Source organism: Eublepharis macularius, chromosome 6 (genome assembly GCF_028583425.1).
Source record: "Eublepharis macularius isolate TG4126 chromosome 6, MPM_Emac_v1.0, whole genome shotgun sequence".
NCBI classification, from domain to species: domain Eukaryota; kingdom Metazoa; phylum Chordata; class Lepidosauria; order Squamata; family Eublepharidae; genus Eublepharis; species Eublepharis macularius.
Window position 1 is genome coordinate 79,418,897 of NC_072795.1, and position 23,705 is coordinate 79,442,601.

Here is a 23,705-nt window from a genome sequence, read left to right on the forward strand (position 1 = left end):
CGCTGAGGTGGTGAGGCGGGGGCCGTGGGTGCCGCGGGGCTGGAGGAGGCACCGGAGGGGGTGCTGGGGGCGGAGGCGCATGCAGGGCTGCCGCTGGCCAGCCCTGCGCTGCCGCCGGCCAGCCCCACGCTGCCGCTGCCACTGCCACCGCCACACGCCCCTGAGCAGGTGCAGCAGCCACGGGCCAGGGACAGCAGGCGGCCGGGATGGTGTGCGGAGCTCGGGCAGCCTCCTCATGCTGCCCCAGCCACCTGCCGGCCAATGGCCCCGGTGTCACTGCGTGATGACGTCATCGTGCAGTCCGGGCGCGCGCGCACAAGGATGGCCTCAGGTGCCAGTAACCTGGGCGCCAGGGCTGCCTGGGAGCTCTGTGTAGACTTCTAAGGTAAAATTCCAAGAAGATAATGAAATTAAGTTCTGGCATGCCTGCAGGAGAAAGACACCCCAAGTTTAGGATTCCCACCCATTACTCCACCAGTGTTTTGAAGTCCTGATTTGGTTAATGTGTGAATGTGGGATGTTAGTGATGTTGCCAAAGCTTGTTTTAACTCAGTCTAGAATATGAATTTGTCCAGTCCTGCTGTCTTCCAAATCATCTGTTATTTCCTCTGAGGAATTTTTTCCTGGTTGGATTGTAAAATAAGATCCTATGCATGCACAGCTGACAGTTAAACAGCCTAGGAATCCTTGCAGGTACGTTAGCAAAAGGGTTTTTTTAATGTTAAACTTTTAAATCTTGGTTAAATGTGTTGATTGCTGTTAAATAGCACTAAAGACAGTTGCTTTGTAAGCATATGTGCAGAATCCAGTTAATAGCCTTTCCTTTTCCTTCCATTCTCCAAAGATACTTGTAGTCACTCACCAGATTTAAGCCAAATCAAGCTAAAGCTACTTTGTCCATCATTAATCTACTGGTGATGTTTCATATGATCACACTCTGAATGAAGTATTGATTGGCCTGCATATGTCTAGAGATTGACAGTGTTTGTGCATTTTCTCTCTTGTGGTGTAATATCACAGATATAAAACCCATTACGGAATAACAATAATTACTGCTAATTAGTTGCCTTCTTCCTGAAGACATTGTAGTAATTTGCATAATGAAAATTTAAGTTTTTGAAAAAAAGAATTTTGTTGATAGGCACTTAAAAGATTCTGAGAAAATGTCAACAGAGAATATAATGCAAATGTCAGTCTTACGGCATGCCATCATAAGCAAACCAAAGCTTCATATATGAAGGAAGTAATTTTATGTAATACCTCATGGAGAACTTGATGGTGTCATACCATTAGGGCAGCAAAAAAAAAAAGTCATTCATAGGCTGGGATTTCTGCACAGAGTTTGAAGTACTTGCAGTTGTCCAGTGTGCAGAAAGCAGGAACAAACTTAGAATAGAAGAATGCACACCAAGCCCCAATTTTCCCTATTAAATACTTCATTACAAAATGGGGATGGAGAGTTAAACTAGCACCCTACCACAGTATTCTGTGGAGTGTGGGGTAGATGAGCAACTTTCTGATTAGTGCCATAGGCCTTCAAGTTCCCAAAGCTGAGCAGCATTGTGCTATTGTTTTGCCACCCTAGTCGGAATAATGAGACAGACACAAGGCTTGGAACTAAGGGGCCACTTTATTAAATATAACATCAACCATTAATACGGCAAGGGCCAACTAGCGGCACAGGTCAAGCCACGGGGTCACCCGCCTTGACCTGTCTGGGTGAGCCCTGAAGCCCCAGGTGCAAGCCATCCTATGGATGGCTAAGACCTGGCCAGCTGGCAAAAAGGATCCCCCCAGCTCAAGCTCCTAAGCCTCAGCCGTACAGCAGTGAGGGAAGGACTTGCACATAGGGTTCCCCAAGGCAGTCTGCCCACGCAGAATGGCAGCCGTCACAAGCAGTACCATCTGCTCCTGGCAGACCCCGCTTCCCCATCAGTGGAGAAGCGCCTAGGGTACTCACCGGCCTGCTCCCTATTCCCAAACTGTATCCTGCCAGTGACCGTCCTAAGGTGGCTCCACTTTGCCAATTACCTCAAATCTCCACAAGCAGTACAAGGTAAGCAAAAAACCACCTCTTCCCCATGCCAATTAGGGAAAAGGGGGAAAAATTCCTACCTGGCTCTGTCAACAGCAGCTGGCTAGTCCTGCATTACTACAGGGTGAGGTGGGTGGGCTGAGCACACAGAGCAACTGCCAGCCGGCTGGGCGGAGTTGCCTCATAATGCTCCTTTCTCCGCCCCCCAAGCCTGAGACCCAGATACCATGGAAATGCTCTGTCTCCTTCTTCCACGGAGGCAAAGAGCAGCCCCCGGCCTTATCAGTGGAAGCTGCTGGCCGGGAGGGCCGTACTCTGTGAGAGAATTTCCCTGTGGTTCTTCTGTTTGTATTACTATGAATTAGAGAGGGCATATGTTACTAATGTCAGACTGTGGCTAGATAAGGCTCTCACTACAGGGTTCCCTTTAGAAGCAAACACAAGTCCATTGTTTGAATAAGGAAACTTTACTGCAGAAAAGGTCCATTATAGTCCACTGTCCTGAATAGGAGACTCAGGATGGTACATGATCATTGTTACCAATGAAGGGCAAAGCATGAGGTACAGAGTAACAATACCCATCTGGATTTGCCTCCCCCCACAGTTCTCAAAACAACATCTCTCAGTCCTGGGAAGCTGCTCTCCTTCAAGGCCAATGCTTGGTGGAACGGTGTTAGACAAAACAGTCGCCTCCGGTGTGAATGCTGCCTGGGAACGGGAGCACCTGGGAAGAAAGCACTTAAACACTAGAAGCATTAGAAAATGGAGTCAGCACAGTTTAGATATACACTGGGCCTGACATTCTGCCCCCTCTAAAACAGATCCCCCCCTGGTTTATATGGATAGCGAGTATGAAAAGCTTTGGTTAATCTAGGAGCATGAACATGTACAGAATTCACCCACTCATCATACCCAGAATCAAAGTCCTTCCATCTAATGAGGTAAAAAAGCTGATTTCGTTTGAGTTTAGAGTCCAAAATTTGTTGTACCTCATAGTGTATTTGATCGTCAATTAAAGTTGGGATGGGTGGAGCTTTGATGTGCCATCTGTCATCGGTAGGAGCTCTTTTTAAAAGACTGACATGGAATGTATCATGAACATGGCGTAAGTTCTTGGGCAAATTCACAGCAACAGTCACTTTATTTATTATTTTGCGCACAGGGAAAGGCCCCAGAAATTTCAGAGCGAGTTTGCGGCTTGTCTGAGCTAGTTTTAGGTTCTTTGTGGAAATATACACATGATCTCCAGGTTGTAAATCCCATTCGGCCACACGATGGCGATCTGCATGCTTTTTGTAATCCAGTTTGGCTTTTTCAAGATGTTTTTTAATGAGAGTCCATTGTTGCGCCGCCTCCCTCCACCACGAAGATACATCTGGTAAATTAGAGGAATGGAGAGGGGGAGCGTCCAACGGGAAGGGATTGAAGTGAGCTCCATAGACAATTTTGAAAGGGGCCTCTCCAGTTGAAGCGTGTACACTATTGTTATATGAGAATTCGGCCAGAGGAAGAAGGTCCACCCAATTATCTTGTTGAAAATTAATGTAGCAACGAAGAAACTGTTCTAGTATCTGGTTTGTTTTTTCGGATTGTCCGTCGGTTTGTGGGTGGTGGCTTGAACTGATGCCTTGCTCAATATTCAACATTTTCAAAAGCTCCCGCCAGAAGTTGGCAACGAACTGTCCGCCGCGATCCGAAATCACCTTGGACGGAAAAGAATGTAATTTTACGATGTGTTTTAAAAATAAATCGGCTAATTTTCGAGCGGTGGGTATAGCAGTACAGGGAATAAAATGAGCTTGTTTAGAGAACAGATCTACCACGACTAAAATGCAATTATGTCCTTTTGAGATAGGTAGATCAGTGATAAAGTCCATGGATATTATTTCCCAAGGTCTGTTGGGTGTTTCCAATGGTTGCAAGAGACCTGGAGGTTTTCCTTTTCTGGTTTTGGCGCTGAGGCAAACGGGGCAGGAACTAACATATTGGGAAATGTCTTTGCGCATGCCCGGCCACCAGAACTGCCTTTGGATTAGATGCAGTGTTTTCAGATACCCATAATGACCAGCAGTGGGAGCATCATGACAGCGCTGCAAGACCTCCAGCCTGAGGCTGTCTGGGACGTAAAACTTGCTCCCAGCTAGCCAATCCCCCTGTGGGGATTGGATCAGTTTGTTTCGTGGAGCTTTATCCCCCTCCTTTTCCACCTCAGTTTTAAGTTTCGATTTCCACTCCTGGTTGGCCGGGAGGGGCTGTTTGGCTCGACTGCGAGTAGTCACCACGCCCCCAAGTTGCGTAGGCGAGAAGACCGTGTCGACAGTCTCCTCCCGTTTGCTCCTGTGTTGGGGCATGCGCGATAGGGCGTCCGCCAAAAAGTTAGTTTTGCCCGGGAGATAATTTAGAGTGAAGTTGAATTTGGAAAAGAACTCTGCCCAATGCAATTGCTTGGCATTCAGTCTGCGTGGGCTCCGGAGGGCCTCCAGATTTTTATGATCTGTCCAGACCTCGAAGGGGTATCGCGCTCCCTCCAGCCAGTGTCTCCAATTAGTGAGAGCTGCTTTTACTGCAAAAGCCTCCTTCTCCCACACATTCCAATTTCTTTCCGCCTCCGAAAATTTTCTAGACAAGAACGCACAAGGCCGCAACTTCCCATCTTCCCCTTTTTGTAGTAAAACTCCCCCTATTGCCGTATCGCTGGCGTCGACTTGCACTATGAAAGGGGACTGTTCGTTGGGGTGGGAGAGGATGGGTTCCGTTACAAATTGCCTTTTCAGGCATTCGAACGCAGTTTGGCAATCGGAGTTCCATTGTAGTTTGGAGGAGGGTTTTTTCGCTTGGTCCCCTTTATCTTTTGTTTTCAACAATTCTGTCAAGGGGAGCGTGATTTGGGCGAAATTTGCTATAAAGTCTCTATAGAAGTTGGCAAAACCCAGGAAGGATTGTAGTTCTTTACGGGTTGTGGGTGTTTGCCACTCTTGAATCGCTTGTATTTTGGTTGGATCCATTTTTAAACCCTCTTGGGAGATGCAATAACCAAGGTAAGTGAGTTCGGTTTTATGGAATTCACATTTGGACAACTTGATGGGCAGTTTATTTTTCATCAAGGTGGCCAGGACCTTTTGTACCATTTGAATATGCTCTTCCTCTGTGTCCGAATAAATTAAGACATCATCAAGGTACACCACCACCCCTTTGTACAGAAATTCGTGTAGAACTTCGTTTATCATGGACATAAATACAGACGGGGCTCCCGTCAATCCAAAAGGCATAACTAGGTATTCATATTGTCCGAGGGGCGTATTAAACGCGGTTTTCCACTCATCCCCTGCCTTGATACGGACGTGGAAGTAAGCATCTTTTAAGTCTAATTTTGTAAAGATCTTACCTTGGGCCACGACGTTGAGAAGGTCTCGGATGAGCGGTATAGGATAGGCGTTGTTGGTGGACACTGCATTAAGTCCTCTAAAGTCCGTACACAGTCGTAGTCCCCCATCCTTCTTCTTCACAAAGAGAACCGGAGCGGCGTGGGGGCTGTTGGCGGGTCGGATGAACCCTCGTTGGAGGTTGGTGTCGATGAATTTCCGGAGCTCTTCTCGTTCATGGAGACTCATGGGATAGAGTCGTCCTTTGGGCAGTGAGGCTCCAGGTAAAATTTCCACCGCACAGTCCGTTCGTCGGTGCGGGGGCAGAGTATCAGCTTCCTCCTCGGAAAAAGCGTTTAGAAAAGGCCAATACGGTTCGGGTATTTGGTTGATTTCTTCTTGAGTGAGAAGGGCCTTTTCAGTGTGAGTTGGATCATTTCCCCAGTTTTGGTTCCAACGGTGATTTTTGCAGTTGGCATGACTGAAGGTGATGCATCCTTGGGCCCAGTCTATGTAAGGATTATGATCACCTAGCCACTTGCTGCCTAGAATTAACGGGTATTTGGCAGTGGAGCTGATGACAAAGGATCTCTTTTCCCAATGTTGCCCCATGCCTGTGATCACTGGGATGGTTTCAGTAGTAACAGGGTTCATATTGGTGCCATCCATTTGTTCAAAAATTACTGGATTTTGTAATTCCCTAGTTGGTAAGACTAGTCCATTGACTAGGGCTGGGGCGATGATGTCTCTCGAACAGCCCGAGTCGATAAGGGCTTGCACTCGGATGTGCATGTTTCTCTCTGGGTTAATTAAAGTCACTGGAATGAATAAGATGGACCCAGGCGGCCGGTTCCGTGCAGGGACTGGCTTGCGATGGATCTGTCGGTTGGGTCCTTTTACGACAGATCCATCTTGTTTCCCGACTGGGGGCTTTCTGGATTGACTTCTGCGTTTGGGGAAGCGGGGTCGTATTCCATCACTTCTTCAGCTTCCAGTCCTCTCTCCGCGGCGGGCCTTTGGGAAGCGCCGCGGCCTCTGTTCGCGCGTGGCGCGGGAATCGGGCGTTGGAGAGTAGGAAATGGAGCAAGGGTTGGACGCCGTAGTTGAAGTGGAGGTCTTTGCACGGGCCGGTAGGGGCATTGTGCTGCAAAGTGACCGGCTTGTCCGCATTGCAAACACAGCCCTTGTTGCCATCTAGCATCTCTCGCTCCACGGGTGGCGTATCCCGCTCCCCGTCCTCCCTTCTGTAAAGTCAAGGGTCTTCTTTGTCCCGTTTGTTGTTGTTGTTCAACCAAACGGACTTCCAAAATGCGATTTTCAACTTCGCATGCAAGTTGGATCCAACCTAACAATGTAGGGGGATTGTCTTGCATAAGGGCTCTGTCCAGAAGTCTCGGGTTTAGCCCTTGCTTGAACAGAATGATTTTGGTGGATTCCTCACACCTAGGGCATTTGGCAGCCAATTGTCGGAATTTTGTAATATAGTCTCTCGCCGACATGCTGCCCTGTTTAATGGCTTGCAATTCTGTTCGGGCCCTGGTTTCCTCTAAGGGGTCTTCATATTGCGCTCGAATCGCATCCACCAGCCCCTGGAGAGTATTGAGTTCCGGGGCCCCGATATTGTATAGTCCTACATACCAGTCCGCTGCCTTGCCTTGTAAGCGGGAGCCAAGATGTTCAATTTGACTGGCCTCGCTGCCGAAGAGGTGTCCCCACCGGTTGAAGAATTGCACGACTTGCACTAGGAAAAATCCCAATTTGGAGGGGTCTCCATCAAAGGTAGCTTCCAGTTTCACCCAGCCCATCGGGAGGTCTTGCCGCGGGGCCGGTGCTGGGTAGAAGTCCGTTGGAAGCATCAATGGCACTTGAGGCACGGGGGGACCCGGTTGTGGTAGCGGTGCTGGTTGCGCTGGCGGCGGTATCACCGGCTGGGCCTGGGGTGGCAGCCTCGGCTGGGCTGGCGGTGGTGCCCTCGGCTGGGCCGGCGGTGGCAGAACCGGAGGTGCTGGCAATAGCGGTTGAGGCGGAGGTGGCCGGTGCGGTTGAGTAATGATCGGCCGCTGAGGGGTGGGTTGGTGGGGTCGTAGTGGTGTAGGTCCCACCGGTTGGTTCGGAGGTGGTATTACGGGCTGCTCAAGTGGCAAACGTATCGGTTGCTGCAACGGGGTTAGTTGCGGTCGAAGCGGAAGGGGCCGCAGCGGCGAAGGCTTGATGGGTGGTGGGCCGCGCGGGCTTGCCCCTCCCGGCGTCGTGTCTCTGGGACGCACAGGCTGGTCTTGGGGCGCCGGTAGACCTTCCCTCGGGGTTTGCTGAATGGGAACCACTTCTAGCGGTCGTTGCGGTAATTCCTCCCCAGAAGGAGCCGGGAGTTCTTTCGTCTGATCCGGCCGAACTGATGTTGGAGAAGCGGGAGGGTGTATCACTGTCGTCTTGGTTGGACGGGTTGGCCCTTCTTCCCCTTCTCTAGGCTTCTCCGCTGGAGTCTCCTCGGGTACCTCAGCTGGAGTATCCCCGCTCGGCGGAGTTTCGTCTAGTCTAGGGAGTTCCGCGGGCGATTCTCCCGGTTCTTCAGGGTAGGATTCCTCCTCTCCCGAAGGTAGCGGCTGCTGCGGGTCGTCCTCCACTGGATAGGACATGACACTTTGGAGGGTGGCAATTTGTATCGCCATTTCTTCAGGTGAGATTCTCTCTCCTGCCCCCATCGCTGAGATTAGGTGAATGGCATGAGCCAAACTTTCCTCCATATTGATTAGCCTAGCTTCCAACTGTTGCATTCGGCTAGGACCCGGTTGCCCCATCACGGAACCTCCCTCAGTTGTACTCACCGGGGAAAACGGCCCCCAAGGCGGAGGATCTCCTTGATCGACTCGCGATCTCGCTGCTAGAATTCCTTTGGCTAGGCCCGTCACTGCCGAGATGCCGGAATCTACAGCATGAGTACGACTTTGCATTTGCACCCAGCTTTGTTCAGGAACTTCCGTTGGCTCTTTCCACGGGGCAAGTTCCGAATAATCCCAACTCAGGGCGCCGCGGTGGGATGTGTTCCCGTCCGTCCGTTCGGTCGTACGGTTCCAAAACAGCCACGGTTGGCTGCTGTCCAGCTCAGGGACCGTCTCTAGGCTTCGGCGCCCGTCCATCGAAACTCTGGGATGTAGCCCTCCGGCCCGGCGCTCCCGCGTTTCTCGGGGTCGGGCTCCCCACTCCGACCGGGTGGGTAGCGAGATCAAGGGGAGAGCTGTAGCCGTCGGCCTTGTCCCCTCACTACCGAGGTCGATGAGAGGCGGTGTAGACGTCGAAGCTCCAGCCCCGGCTGGCACCTGAGATTCTTGGGGTTGCGCTGTTTGACTGTCGGGGGACGCATACGGATCAAACAAAGGATCCCTGTCCGGGACTACCTTGGATTCCGCTGGGCCCAACTCAGGCATGATTGGTAACAAAATGTCAGACTGTGGCTAGATAAGGCTCTCACTACAGGGTTCCCTTTAGAAGCAAACACAAGTCCATTGTTTGAATAAGGAAACTTTACTGCAGAAAAGGTCCATTATAGTCCACTGTCCTGAATAGGAGACTCAGGATGGTACATGATCATTGTTACCAATGAAGGGCAAAGCATGAGGTACAGAGTAACAATACCCATCTGGATTTGCCTCCCCCCACAGTTCTCAAAACAACATCGCTCAGTCCTGGGAAGCTGCTCTCCTTCAAGGCCAATGCTTGGTGGAACGGTGTTAGACAAAACAGTCGCCTCCGGTGTGAATGCTGCCTGGGAACGGGAGCACCTGGGAAGAAAGCACTTAAACACTAGAAGCATTAGAAAATGGAGTCAGCACAGTTTAGATATACACTGGGCCTGACAACTAATTGCAAGAACTGAGAAATTTATAAAATGGTAGGTGCTTAAAAAGCAAATTGCCTTCACAATGACATAGTCAGATGTATAGTTATTATTGTTATTGTACTGACATCACTGGGATTTGATGGCTCAGTGAACCTCTATATTCACTTCATTTTTAACTCCCTTGTTGTGTTTTGTCTCTAGTAGCACAACTGCTCTATTATGACATTCATTTTCCATATCATCCATTTATGGGGTTATCAATCAACAGGTGAGGCTCGGAGTTCTCCATTTGCAACTGATCTTCAGATTGCAGAGATCAGTTATCCTGGAGAAAATAGCAGCCTCAGAGGTGGGCTGTGTGGTGTCTCATCTCTAGTGAGCTTACTCCCCTTTCCAAACACTTCCCTTTCCTTGCTCTATCCTCATATCTCCATGAATTTCCTAATCCAAAGTTGGCACCCTTATACTCCTAGCTATCCCTTTGTCTTTACATTCTTCTTCCACTATGTTCCTTCAGCTAAGTTATTGTGCTCAGTTATTCTCAGCTTTACCTTACAGATTCCCCTAGTCCTACACTTAGGACCTTATGCATCTGAATAGTTATTCTGATAACTTTGACTATATGTCTTCTTTAATCTTCTGTTCTTCCAACTCACTAAACACCCTTTTAGTCTCTCCCCCCACCCCCAATCTGCTTTATGGAACAGCTTGCCTGAAGAGGTCAGGAAAGCTCCCACTCTCCTGGCTTTCCACAAACTGCGCAAAATCAAATTATTCAGGAGGGCCTCCTTACACAGGTAATAGGGCTGTGTTGTAAGGAAATGACTCAGAGAGATGTATTGGTAAAGGGATAAGTATACAACTGTATACTGTCTGTATTGTTCTGCATGGTCATATTGTTCTACTTATACTTTGTTTCAGCATTTTTCCAGCTCTGTATTGGCTTTCTGCTTGTTTTCAAATTTCTACCATCTGTACCCTATTGTATTGTTCTTTGAATGTCATTGATCACATTGACTTATACTGTGTAAACTACCTTGAGTCTCAGTGAGAAAGATGGACTACAAATAATGTAAACAAACAAACAAAAAACCCTTTGGCCTCTTCCTCCTCTGTGATTTCTTCCATGCCACTGCTTAACTTGAAAGTGTTTCTCACTGGTTGGCTTCCTTAGGTTCATCTAGCATTAAATGTGGACAACTAACATATAGAAGTTCAATGCAGTCAGGAGTCCATACTACTGTATCGCAAACTATATGATATTTGGCTAGTATGTGTTTTTTACTTTTGCTGTGTTTTTCTTTTGACTGAAATCATTATTAGAGCTGCAATATTTAGTTATTTAATTGGCTATGTTAAGTGATTGATACATGTAAAAGATGCTTCTTATTACTTATATATCAGATTTTAAAAAATTATTTTAGCAAGCAGTTACAACAATTAAGGTGACATGTTCTTTCTCTCACTCACACCAAAGGGAATGGCTCTTCTAAGAAGGTGCCTGCAGCAACATATGCAGTTCTTTAAAAAGTTTTTTTTTTAAAAAAAAATCCCTTAAGTACTAGGAGTATGCATAATGGAAAAAATATGCCTAAAACATACACTGAACTGGTTCAGCTCATTAAACTTTATGAGCAAAGCTGCTGTGGAGGAACATAGGAATGGAGGCGGTCCCATAGGTATGCTGGACCCAGGCTGTGAAGAGTTTTCTATGTCATAACCTTGAACCTTGACCTATGTATAGTGCATTACAATAGCCACATCTTAATGTTACCATAGCATGGATCCAGGTGGCCAGATCGGCCATGTTGAGATAGAAAGGTATCTTCCAGACTAGAGTGAGGTTGTAGAAAGCATTTTTTTGCAGTTGCCTTAACTTTGTTTTTTAGTAGTAGAGCTGGATCCAGTACAACCCCATGGCTCTTAACTGAGTCTGCAAGGGTCAGAGGAACTCCTTCAAAGGTGGAAGTATGATGTCCTTCAAGATCTCTGCCTTCCTAACGAGCATCACTTCTGTCTTGTCTGGGTTCAGCTTCAATTTGTTCATTTTTAGCCATTTGTCCACAGTTGTCAGGCAGTGATCCAAGATTTCTATTGCATCCTGTGGAGACTTGGATAGTGATAGAGTTGGATGTCATCTGCAGATGACATCCCACTCCACAGCTTCGAATGAGTTCTCCTGAAGGTTTTACATAGAGGTTGGATAACATGGGTGATAGGATTGCATCCTGTGGAATCCCACAAGATCATTCTCGTTCTGGAGATAGCTGATCTCTGACAGCAACTCTTTGCGTCCATTTCATGAGAACCAATTTAAACCAGTCCAAGACATATCCTTTGATTCCCACTCCTGTCTCTGAATGCCTCAACGGCTTGGTTTACTGTGTCAAAGCCTGCAGATAGATTCAGGGGGAGAAATTTGTCAGATCTGATGAAGGGAACTCTGACTCTTGAAAGCTCATCTCCTGGAAATCTAGTTTTTCTTTAAGGAGCTACTGTACCTGAATCTCACTCTTCTACTACAGACCAACACTGCTAACCACCTGAAACCATATTTTGAATGTTGACTATGTAATTGAGAAAAAAACCGAATAATCCATAATGTGCTATTCCTTATCTTTCTCAAAAGCACAAAACCAGCTGATTCCATTATTAGAAAGGAGAGAAGCAAAGATTAAAAAGTAAATGATCATGGGGAGAAATGGGAAGGAAACGCTTTTAGTAGGGAGGATTGTGAGGTTAGAGACGGAAGACAAGGTCAAGGTTTTCACAGAGCACATGAACAGAGCATAGGATTCTGTGGCAGAATCCTTCTGGCAACCAAGCATGAGGCATGTGTTTATGGCCAGCATAACGGATTATCACTGGCAGTGCACCAGTTATAACAAACTTAATACAGTGTATCTGGTGGAGTAGAGGACACCTTGATTTTACTGTTCCAAAAGGGGATATGTCAACAATGACAATACTAGTGATATTTGGTCATTCTCTGCTTCTGCTCTGTCTTATATAGAGATTCCATACACATTTTAAAAGATTACCTCATCATCAGTCATCAAATCTCTTTCAGGCTATGATTGATATTTGAACTCAATATACAGATACGTGGATGCATACTTTATTAGGGAAAAATAAGGTTCTTGCTGCTGATGGATTTTCATATCATGAATAATGCAGTGGAATATAATAATAATACTAATATTACATTACAAGGAGACAGTTCTTTTCATCAGATACATGCTCTCAGTCATTACCTTTCTGGGCCATGCCCTGCAGATTTCCATACAAATGAGCTTTGCCAGTGATTGAAATAAAGAAATTGTTGCCAGTTTTCCCATAAACTTTCAAGGGAATAGTGTCTCATAGTTGACCAGTTTTATGGCTGGTTAAATACAAAAATTTAGATAAGCCTTGAAACTATAATTGTTCAAAGTTTTATTTTTTTTAAAAAATAGTTCCTTAAACCATTCACTGAGAAATTTCTTGCCAGAGTGATGGGGTCTTGTTCATGGGTTACACAACATTTCTGTTGCTTATTTGCATCCTTTTTTCTTAGAGATGCATATCTGAAATCTTGAAATGTTGAGATGAAATGCATTTTCTGGTGTGATACACTTTGCCTTTTTTCAGATCTGTACCCATCCCAAAGTAATGTTATTGAGGTGGATGAATGGTTTTATTGTTTCAATACGGTTTCCAGACTGAACAAAGTTTTTTTTCCTCTCAAAAGAAAATGGGGAGGGGGGTTGTATATATAAGGGGGGGAATTGTTTTCACCTTTCCTTTCTTATGTTTGGTCAGTTCTCTGTGTGTGCATTCCAGACAGCATTAGTAGGTAAAATTTTTACATGATCTTCATTTTTAATCATGTATTTCAGTTAAAAAAGGTAAAGGTAGTCCGCTGTGCAAGCACCAAGTCATTACTGACCCATGGGGGATGTTGCATCATGACATTTTCGTGGCAGACTTTTTAAGGGGTGGTTTGCCATTGCCTTCCCCACTCATCTACACTTCACCCCCAGGAAACTGGGTACTCATTTTAGTGACCTCGGAAGGATGGAAGGCTGAGTCAACCTTGAGCCGGCTGCCTGGAGCCAGCTTCCGCCAGGATCGAACTCAGGTCGTGAGCAGAGGTTGGGCTGCAGTACTGCAGCTTACCACTCTGCGCCACTGAGCTCATGTATTTCAGTTATTTTGTAATTCATAATAAATTCCTATGAAAGTATTTCAGTTATTTCATAGGAATTTATTACTTACATTACATTTTGGATAATCTATAACTTTATGCTGAGATATCTTTAGTCAGTATAAATTTAACTGTCTATTTGATGTTTTATACTCTGAAGGCAAATAGTGCAAATACCATGTTCACAATCTCCCTTTTCCTCATGCTAAGGTTGGTAATAAATTTATCATTCATAGCATTCCTAGGTCTTTACTTCTACGTTTAGAACCAGTCATATTTAGAAGCCCCTTCCTTATTCATTTATTATTATTAGCCAACATTTATAAGAAACTTAGAAAAAGAGTATTTTTTGAGAAAACAATCATAGTTAGACCACAAAACCAATGGCAGTGGCATAGTGTTCTCTTGAACTAGATAGGCTAGCTGTTCTTCGTGCCTCAGAATGTAATACTCTGTCCAACAGCATAAGCTTATACCACTAATATCCAAAATATTACAAGAATAAACGTTTATAATATAATTAAACCTGTTTCCTCTTTGATTTTATAGCTTGTACCTGCAGTGGACATGCAAATAGGTGTCACATGCAAACAGGAAAATGCTTCTGTACAACTAAAGGGATCAAAGGAGATCAATGTCAACTGTGAGTACAAAAATAAATTCTCATTTCATTTAAAGTAAGTTAAAAGAGCAGTTATTTATGATTTAAGTACAAATTCCATTGTTGCTTGTTTGTGACTTCTGTTGAGGTTTTGCAACTGATTTCTTCTGAGGAACACAATTTATTACTTTTATTGTAAAAGACCATGGTAAACACTAATAAAAGAAATCTGTATATTTTAAAATATTGCCTAACACGGTTTGACTAGAGAATAAATTCATCTGTTTGTTTTCAAATAAAAAATTGATCAATTGTTTAAATGGTTTTTATTATTATATTTTAAGAATATTGGAAGTATTTTAGATGGATAATTTCTATACCGAGATTAATAAATGTTTTTCTATAGAAAATGAAAATTAGTACTTAGGCTTTTGTATTAGTTCTTTATATTTGAAATGCAATTGTCATATTTCAAGTTGAAAGAAAAGATTAATAATACATAGCCATTTTTAAAAGTATGTGACAGAGTTTTGGGGGGGGGGGTTGGGATGGGCATCATTAGATAGGAGAGAGAGCCCCAGCAGCCAAGTGTCCCTAAAAAGAAAAGGCTTAGCAAGTTAAGCATCTGTGTGAGTTTATCAGCAGGGGAAGGAAGCTAGGGTGCTAGGCCCTTACTCTCTTAATACAGGGCATAGAGAGCATGCCACTCAACCCTTTTTCATCTCCTAAGTAAACGAACCATAATATAAGAATTAAAAGTAACAGTAACAAAGGCAAAAAAAACTTCAGTGGTCTGGGGGCTATCCAGTGAATTGCATAGAGCATCATATGTATGATTGTTTGGCTGATGAACAGAAGCTATGGATGTGTGCTTGTTGCAAGAGCTCCTGGCCCTCAAGGAGCAAACTTGTTCCCTGATGCTAAGAAAAAGGTGAGGGAGGCAAAGAGGGTGGTGAACGATGCAATACGGGATGTGATAATGGCACCCCCAATCCCAGAGTGATAGCTCCTCACCTGTCACAGGTAATAGGGGCCTTGGGAAGAAGAAAGGGGACATGGTTAGAGATGGGTACAAACAGCAATACGAACAAAAAAAAGCCACAAACAGCCCAATCTGCTGTTCATGAGCAAGCGGTTCGTGAGGCCTCATTCCCAGTGAACACGTGTTCGTTTCAAGCCCTCTTCATGGCATTCGTCAGTCATTCATAAAGCCAGACAGTCTGGCACCTTTCAATCAGTTCCCGTGGCAACATAGGCATGGACTGTCTGAACTCTGTCTAAACTCCTTCTGGCTTTCCTTCTGGCTTGTAACTCCTCGAAGTAGCTTCCAGCAGACCGTCCAGTTTTTTCCACTGTGAAAAGAAAATGACAGGAAAGGGAGGGACCCATGGATCATGGCTTTCCCAGGGTCCAATCTCTCTGAAACTTGGGGGGTCTTCAGAGGACAGTGAGGACTATGTTCCCTGCAAACTTGGTGGGTGTTGGACATTGGGAAGGTCAGTTTGTAACTCCTCAATTAGCTTCCAGCAGACAGTTCCGTTTTTGCCACTGTAAAGAGAACATGACATGAAAGGGGGAGACCTAAGGATCATGCCTTTCCCTGGCTCAAGTTCAGCTAAGTCCAAAGTGGGCCGTTCTGGCTCCAACTATGAACATGTTCATGAACATGTCCTGTCCGTCGATGTTCGTGAATCTCTGTTCGTGGATGGCAACGAACAACAAACATTGTGTTCAGTTTTTTTCCTGTTCGTGCCCATCTCTAGACATGATCCCTTAGAAGGGACCCCTTCTTTGGTGGGTGAACAACTATCTTCTTACACCAAGGATATACCTCAGAGGAGAGGGGGAGGGTCTTGTCATAGTATGAAATTCGATCATTAAACATGAAGACAGTTGGGATTGTGATGAGTGTGCAGACCACATGGAGAATTGCCTGCCTGACGCAGAGTTTTCTTGTCATCTGCGTAGCTTGGTAGATAGTGTCGGGGAGAAGTCAATGCTTGTTGTACATGTCAACACCAGTGAGACGGAGAAGTGTAGTTGTGAGGTACTGGAAGCCCAATTTAGGTTGCTAGGAAGGAAACGGAAAGTCAGGAACTTCAAGGTGGCTTTCTGTGAAATGCTGCCTGTTCCATGTGCAGAGTCAGCTAGATAGCTGGACTCTGGAGACAGTTGGAGAGTCTCAGTGCATGACTGAGATGAGAGAGGAGGGCTTTAAGATTTGTAAGGCACTGAGGAACATTTTGGGAAAAGCCAGGCCTCTACAAAAGGGATGGGTTCCACTTGAACCAGGATAGGATCATGGTCATATTTGACTTCAAAAAAGGAAGCTTCTCTAAAATAAGGAATCTGGTAAAAAGGAAATTGAAAGGAACAGTCAAAAAGGTCAAATATCTCGAAAAGACTTGGAGGTTATTCAAAACCCCAATATTAGAAGCTTTTAGAATGCACACCACAGGTCAGGAAAGGTAATGCATAGTCTAAGAGTTCATCAGCATAGCTAACAAGCAGGGTGCTGTTAGAGAGAAAAAGGCTTCCTTCAGAAATTGAAAGCCTTGCCCAAATTAGGTAAACAAAAATGAACTCAAATTACACAAAGGAAATGCAAGCAGACAGAGACACTAAAAAGGGTTTTGAGAACCATATGGCTAAAATCATCAATACCAACATTAAATAATTATTTAAATACATCAGGAGCAGGGAAACAGCTAGGGAAGTGATTGGACCATTGGTTGACAATGGAATTAAAGGAGTACTAAAGGGAGGATAAGGGGATGGCTGAGAAGCTAGTGAAGTCTTCTCATCTGTCTGCATTACTGAAGATATAGGGCAGATACCTGTTCCTGAACAGATGTTTTCAGGAGGGGAGGATGAGGAACTGGTACAAGTAGTGGTGATAAGGGGGGAAGTTGTAGAATTTATAAACTAATTGCAAACAAAAAATCCATCCCAGAGTTCTTAACTGAAATGTAAAATTGCTGATCTTGTAACAAAGATATGTAACATGTTCCTAAGATGTTCCTCTGTACCAGAGGACTGGAGAGGCCAATGTAATACCTATTTTTAAAAAGGATCCAGAGGGATCCAGGGAATTACAGGTAAATTAGCTTAACATATGTTCTCGGCAAATTGATGAAAGCATTATTAAAGATAAAATTGTCAAGCATATATAAGGGCAAACCCTGCTGAATAGAAATCAGCATGGCTTCTGCAAAGGTATATCTTTCTCACGGACCTCTTAGGATTCTTTGAAAGTGTCAGTAAACATGTGGACAGGAATAAGCCAGTAGACATCGTTTATTTAGATTTCTGAAAGGCTTCTGAAAAAGTCCTTAACCATAGATTCTTAAGCAAACTTCATGATCATGGGGTAAGAGGACAAGTCCTTTTATGGACTGGGAACTGCCTAAAAAACAGGAAGCAGAGAGTAGGAATAAATGGTCAGTTCTTGTAATAGAGGGATGTAAGCAGTGAGGTCCCTCATGAATCTGTATTGACTGGTGCTTTTCAACTTGTTCATAAATGACCTAGAGTTTGGGGTGAGGTGGCCAAATTTGTGGACAACACAAAATTATCTAGGGTTGTGAAGAGTTCTGAAAAGATCTCTCCAAACAAGAGGAGTGGGCATTAAAATGGCAAATGAGATTCAATGTGAACAAGTGTAAAGTGATGCATATTCAGGCAAAAAAAATCCAGCTTCAAATAGTGACAAAGAAAAGGAAGGGATTTTGGAGTGGTGGTGGGTTGCTCAGTGAAAACATTGACTCATTGTGCAGCAGCTGTGAAAAAGGCAAATTCCATGCTGGCAGTAATTAGAAAGGGAATAGCAAATAAAATTCCCAGCCCCTTACTTCCCTTATACAAATCTATGGTGACATCACGCTTGGAATACTGTGTACAGTTCTGATCACCAATCTTGAAAAAGGATATTGTAAAACATGAAAAAATACAGAAAAGAGTAATACAGAAAAGAGTAATCAAAACTATACGAGAGCTAGAGCAATGGTCCTTTGAGGATTGGTTAAAATGCTGTTTAGCTTAGAAATGAAGGGGAGTAATGGGAGACATGACAGAGGTCTATACAATTATGCATGGTGTAGAGAGAGTGGACAAGGAGAAGCTTTTCTCAGGGTCATATTATTCATAAGGCTGATTAGGCTGAAGCCATGGGGCCCTGTCAATTTTTCTGCCGAGGCACCGTTACCTGTGTGAACAGAATACTGGATTTGATGGGCTTAGGGTTGCCAGCCTCCAGGCAGTGACTGGAGATCTCCTGGAATTACAACTGGTCTCCAGGCCACAGAGATCAGTTCACCTGGAGAAAGTGGCTACTTTGGGGGGGGGGGGTGGATTCTATGGAACTATGCCATGCCAAGGTCCTTTCTGTCCCCAAACCCTACTTTCTCCAGGTTTCTCCAGGTTTTACCCAGCAGATCTCCAGGAATTTCCCAACTTGGAGCTGGCAACCATAGATGGACCTTTGGTCTGATCCAGCATGGCTCTTCTTACGTTCCTATTCAGTGGAGTTAAAATTTATAAAATATACACACTAACAACGGAACCCATTATGAAAAGAAATACAACGGGCTCTAGCAGTGGGGCCTTGGGTGGGCTGCGCTGGCGTGGCTCTTCCAAAGCTCTGCAGCCTCTGCAAATGCGGCGCGAAGCCTGCACTGGGGGGCAGGGCTCCCCTGTGCTGCACCTCCCTGCTGGCTCCGTGGCCCCTCAGAGGCCTGCCACTGGCAGCATGGAGGCCCAGCATGGACCTTCCAAGGCCCTGCAGTGGCCATAGGGAGCCCTGCCCCCCATTGCATTCGTTCTATCACCTCCACAGCAGCTGCGGGGCCGTGCTGTGCTTCCCTACTGGCTCCGTGGCCTCTCAGAGGCCTACTGCAGATGGCATGGAGGCCTGGCGTAGCCCTCCCAGGCCTCTCAGTGGCCATAATACTGCGCTGTGCTGACAACTCACTTTTTATCCTGGCACAGGCACACCTGCAGGGCCTTCAGTGCACCTGTATCAGGCTAAAAGTTGAGTTGTCACCAATATGGCTCACCTTTTATGTAGTAGGATTAGTGTGATCATAACACAAACTCCAAAGAGCATCAGACAGAGGTGCAGAGTGGGGTGGGGTAAGATAGCACTAGCTGTCTAGTTGCTCCCCCCTCCCCACAAAGCACAGATCTCTCAGCCAAGAAATGCCTAAGCAGTGCCTGAAACAGATCCCTCAAGTGATCCCTTGTTCACTTTACTAAGAGCTAGGGCTTTTTTTCAGGGGGAACGCGGGGGAACGGAGTTCCGGAACCTCTTGAAAATGGTCACATGGCTGGTGGCCCCGCCCCCTGATCTCCAGACAGAGGGGAGTGTAGATTGCCCTCCGCGCTGCACAGCGGAGTCACCAGCCATGTGACCATTTTCTCTGAGGGCAACCCACTGTGTTCCACCACCTCTTTTCCCAGAAAAAAAAGCCCTGCTAAGAGCCCATGACTTCAGCTCCCGTTCACCAGAGATGGTAATATATTCAGCAAGAAGTGCTAAAAAGAAAATATTTTGAGACTCAAGTCCAGTCTTTTCCCTTTTAATGATCTCTGAGTTTGAGAATGCTCAAGCCAAAGCAGGAAGCAAGGGCTCAAATTTACCTAGGAATTTGAAGGAACAAACTCTCTGCTTTTGAGGCTTGTCTGAGGTGCTGAAACGCCTGTCTCTGACCATGCTCACTCCAGTTGTGTTAGTAAACCAGCCCCCAGACTTGGTGCAGCTGTTGACCCACCAGAATTTATTCTTGCTGGCCACCATGATCCCTTCATTGAGCTAGAACTGAACATTTAGGATTTCTTGAATGAAACATTAAAGTATGTAATTTTGGAATGTAGTGGAACCAGTTCAGAGTAAGGATAAGCATTTAAAGAACTGCAGCGTATCATGGATGTTACAATCAACACTTGCAATCTATAGGTGGGAAACTTATCTCCATTTCATTCACTTCAGAATGGGTTTGGTATAAATGAGCTTTCTGGGAGAAAATTCAGCACAAAGCTTGTCTTTTCCCAAGTTCTAGCTGTACTTCTTATGTTGATACAAGAGCCTGGCTGCTCATATGCATAGTGCTCCTGGGAGATTTGGTGAAGATGATTTGATTCTTCCTAGTAAGTGTTTTATTTATTTTTAAGTTTTAAATTTTTTTCCCTATGGGCTGGAGTATCGTTATAAACAGTGGGAAAAAAATACACAGCAAGAAATGTTGTTTCTTCCTGGGGTCTTTTATGGCATTTTAAAAAATTGTGATTCAAACCTTTTAAACAGCAACTAATTATATGCTGTAGGAATGGTGTTGTTTACTAGTGGAAAGAAAAAGATTATAAATCATACAAAAATAAACTCTGTTTTCCCCATTTCTGTTTCTGTGGGGGGGGGTTTGCCCATCTGCAATCAAACAATGGCACTCCAGTGATGAAAATATTTAAAAGTAAAAATCTTTATTTTTCCAGAAACTTAAAGAACTTATGTGCATACACATACAAAGGGATCTGTTAGCTTGAATTGTTCATTTTCGTTCCAAGTCAGAGAACAATTCTTTGCTCTATTCAAAATACACAAAGTTTCCCTGTTGCATCTTCAGAAGTGAAGAAGTGCTCAGAAGTGAAGCCCTACACACACATGCACGCATACTCTTTCCAGACTTTGGTACTTTGCTTTGAATAATCTGTCTGCTGTGGAAGCTGCTTCTGTTGAATTTCTGCCCTGCAGCTGATTAGAGCAAACATTTACCTCCACAAGACCTCTTTGTATGACTGATCTGGAAGACTTTTCATTATTGCTCTGTATTTTTTAAGACTTACATTTGTAGCAATCCCCAAAGATAGCAACTATATTTTTAAAAAGAACCTGAAAACAGAATTTTAGTTAAGGCTATGGCCACAATCATACTTTTCAATAAAGTTATATAGGAAATATAGAGTGTCTGCTGGCAGCTACTTTGAGGGGCTGGCCTTTTCCTGGCTGGATGGGCCAGAGTTGGGAGCTCTCTAGTTTGCAGGGAGAGCTGCCAATCAAGCATGGAGGCCTCAGACTGGGGGCAACCAAAAGACTGCCGTTGTTGCCTGGGTGATGGATTGAGTGGTGCAAAGTGCTTTTCCTTTAGCATCTGCTCCAGTTCTTCCCTGCCCACCCACCCCAAGCTAATATATTTGTTTCTGGGTCTGGAGTTTATGCCCAAGCAAGTGTGCTTAGAATTTCAGCCTTAATAGCAAGGCAAGTAATATATTAAACCATTAATAGATTGATACTCCAAATGAGAATTTTTATTTGTATAGGGTCTTTTAAAGGCACATCACATACTAAGTTCATGTGGGGAATTAAATTATTAAAGAGCTAGAGATCATTTTTCAGTGTTGGTAAATTATATTTGTTATGTTCTGTGGTTCTCCTGTTTGGGACCAAAAACTCTAAACAGTGCATGCCCAGATACTGGTATGCAATAGCTTTGGATATAAATTGTTTTTCCACTTGTTGGGCAGGCCATTGTGCAGTCTCAGCAGCAAGCCTATAAATCTATGATTACTAAAATGAGGATTTCCATGAAAATTTCAAACTTTAGCTGTTCACTGTGTAAGTTAGATTTATATTCCTGTCAAGAATCCTATTGATTACAAAGTCATAGCGCAGTACAGAACATTGCTCCTTCCACCCCCACCCTTTCTTACTGTTAGTGTGCAGTGAATACTGTGCCCTTGGAGCAGGGCTTTTTAGAAATCATAGGGACTGTATAAAAAAAATTACTTCAGTAGCCGAAGCCATAGATATCCAGGGAGAAAGAGGTGGGAATTTCTCCTAATGTAGCTGTGCTTGCCTTTCAGAGGTAACTGGTTGTCATTTCTAGTTCAAATGCTGAGTAAGTTTACTTTAGACTTGAGAATAATTACAGAATGTTTTTAACATTGGATTGGTTCTAGTACAAGGTATTTCTAAATCAACAAGGCAGACTACCTCCAGCTACAATTCTAAGCACTATCATTCAATATCCTTTGACATAAGTTGGACAAGAGGCTGATTTAAATATTAAAAGCTCTCTGTGAATTCTTCTGACAACTGTTACTGCCTGGTGACACTCTATGAAGGAGCCATACAGTTTCTGAATGTATGTATCTTTCTCAACTAGACATGGGCACGGAACGGGTTAATTCATTTTCACGGAACACAAACCACGAATTAGCCAAACTTGAGACTGTTCTGAACAGGTTTGAGGTTTGAGGGAGCCCAGAACGGGCACCTTCACGCTCACAGGCAAACTACACAAGACTTTCCCAATGTCCAATACCCACCAAATTTACAGGCGGCCTAGTCCTCACTGTCCTCTAAACACCCCTCAAGATTCAGAGAGATTGAACCCTGGGAAAGGACTTTCCTGTAATTTTCTCTTCGCAGTGGCAAAAACTGGAGTGTCTGCTGGCAGCTACTTTGAGGGGCTGGCCTTTTCCTGGCTGGATGGGCCAGAGTGGGAGCTCTCTAGTTTGCAGGGACAGCTGCCAATCAAGCATGGAGGCCTCAGACTGGGGGCAACCAAAAGACTGCCATTGTTGCCTGGGTGATGGATTGAGTGGTGCAAAGTGTCTGGCTTCCCGAACCAGCAACGGAACGGAACAGAATGGTAGGAAAAGTCATTTGTTCCGTAAAAACTCAGACCCACGGAATGCGTTTCTTTGAAAACGAACCAGCCGCTCCATTCAGAATTTTGTTCGGTGGTTCATTTCATGCCCATCTCTATTCTCAAGTCATTGGAGCTACTCAATATTATAGCAAGTAGTTCCTGCGTGTGAAGTACCTGCTCACAAAAACACTTCTTTACATTGCTAAACTGGGCACTGTAACATTTAACTCATCTCTTATTTCTAGTAAATTAGTTTAGGATCAGGTTTTTTAAAAATTTTTTTTAAAGATTTTATTTTAAAAAGAATATGTGAAAATAGAAAGTGCATAATAAAAGATTATACAAATACTAGACTGAAAATTGAGTTGAGATTTATACAATCTTATATAAACAGTACATATAAAATTGTTTTAAGACTTTTACAAGTACTTCACTTAAACTTACATCAAACTATGGTTGTTGTGGGTTTTCCGGGCTGTATTGCCGTGGTCTTGGCATTGTAGTTCCTGACGTTTTGCCAGCAGCTGTGGCTGGCATCTTCAGAGGTGTAGCACCAAAAGAGGTATCTTTTGGTGCTACACCTCTGAAGATGCCAGCCACAGCTGCTGGCGAAACGTCAGGAACTACAATGCCAAGACCACGGCAATACAGCCCGGAAAACCCACAACAACCATCGTTCTCCGGCCGTGAAAGCCTTCGACATTACATCAAACTAATAAATGAATACATTCAAAATGTGATAAACCTAAATATAGTTGCATACTAGTTCCTTCCCTCTCCTTCCTTCCTTCCCTTTCCTTGGTTTGTTTCACTTCTACAAATGACAATATCAGCTTTTTCTTTGTACTATGTTGCCTTACTAAAAGTTAATTTCTACCTAAGTAGTCAAAGAAATCCTTCCATTCCCCCCAAAATTTGGCTATCAGTCTGTCATGTAGATAGGTAGTGAGTTTAGCCATTGATATATATTTATGAATCTTATCTCTCCACTCTGACCCATCAGGACAGATACCTGTTTTCCATTTTGCTGCAAATAAT

At 44.5% G+C, this 23,705-nt stretch overlaps 1 protein-coding gene across 1 annotated transcript in view; it reads left to right on the top strand.

Moving 5' to 3' along the window:
* ATRNL1 (attractin like 1) overlaps positions 1-23,705 on the top strand; it is a 981,827-nt gene that overhangs the window by 295,583 nt on the left and 662,539 nt on the right. Inside the window, exon 20 of the mRNA XM_054982776.1 lies at positions 13,971-14,064. Within this exon, the coding sequence (XP_054838751.1) occupies positions 13,971-14,064 (94 nt within the window). The remainder of the gene's footprint in view (positions 1-13,970; positions 14,065-23,705) is intronic.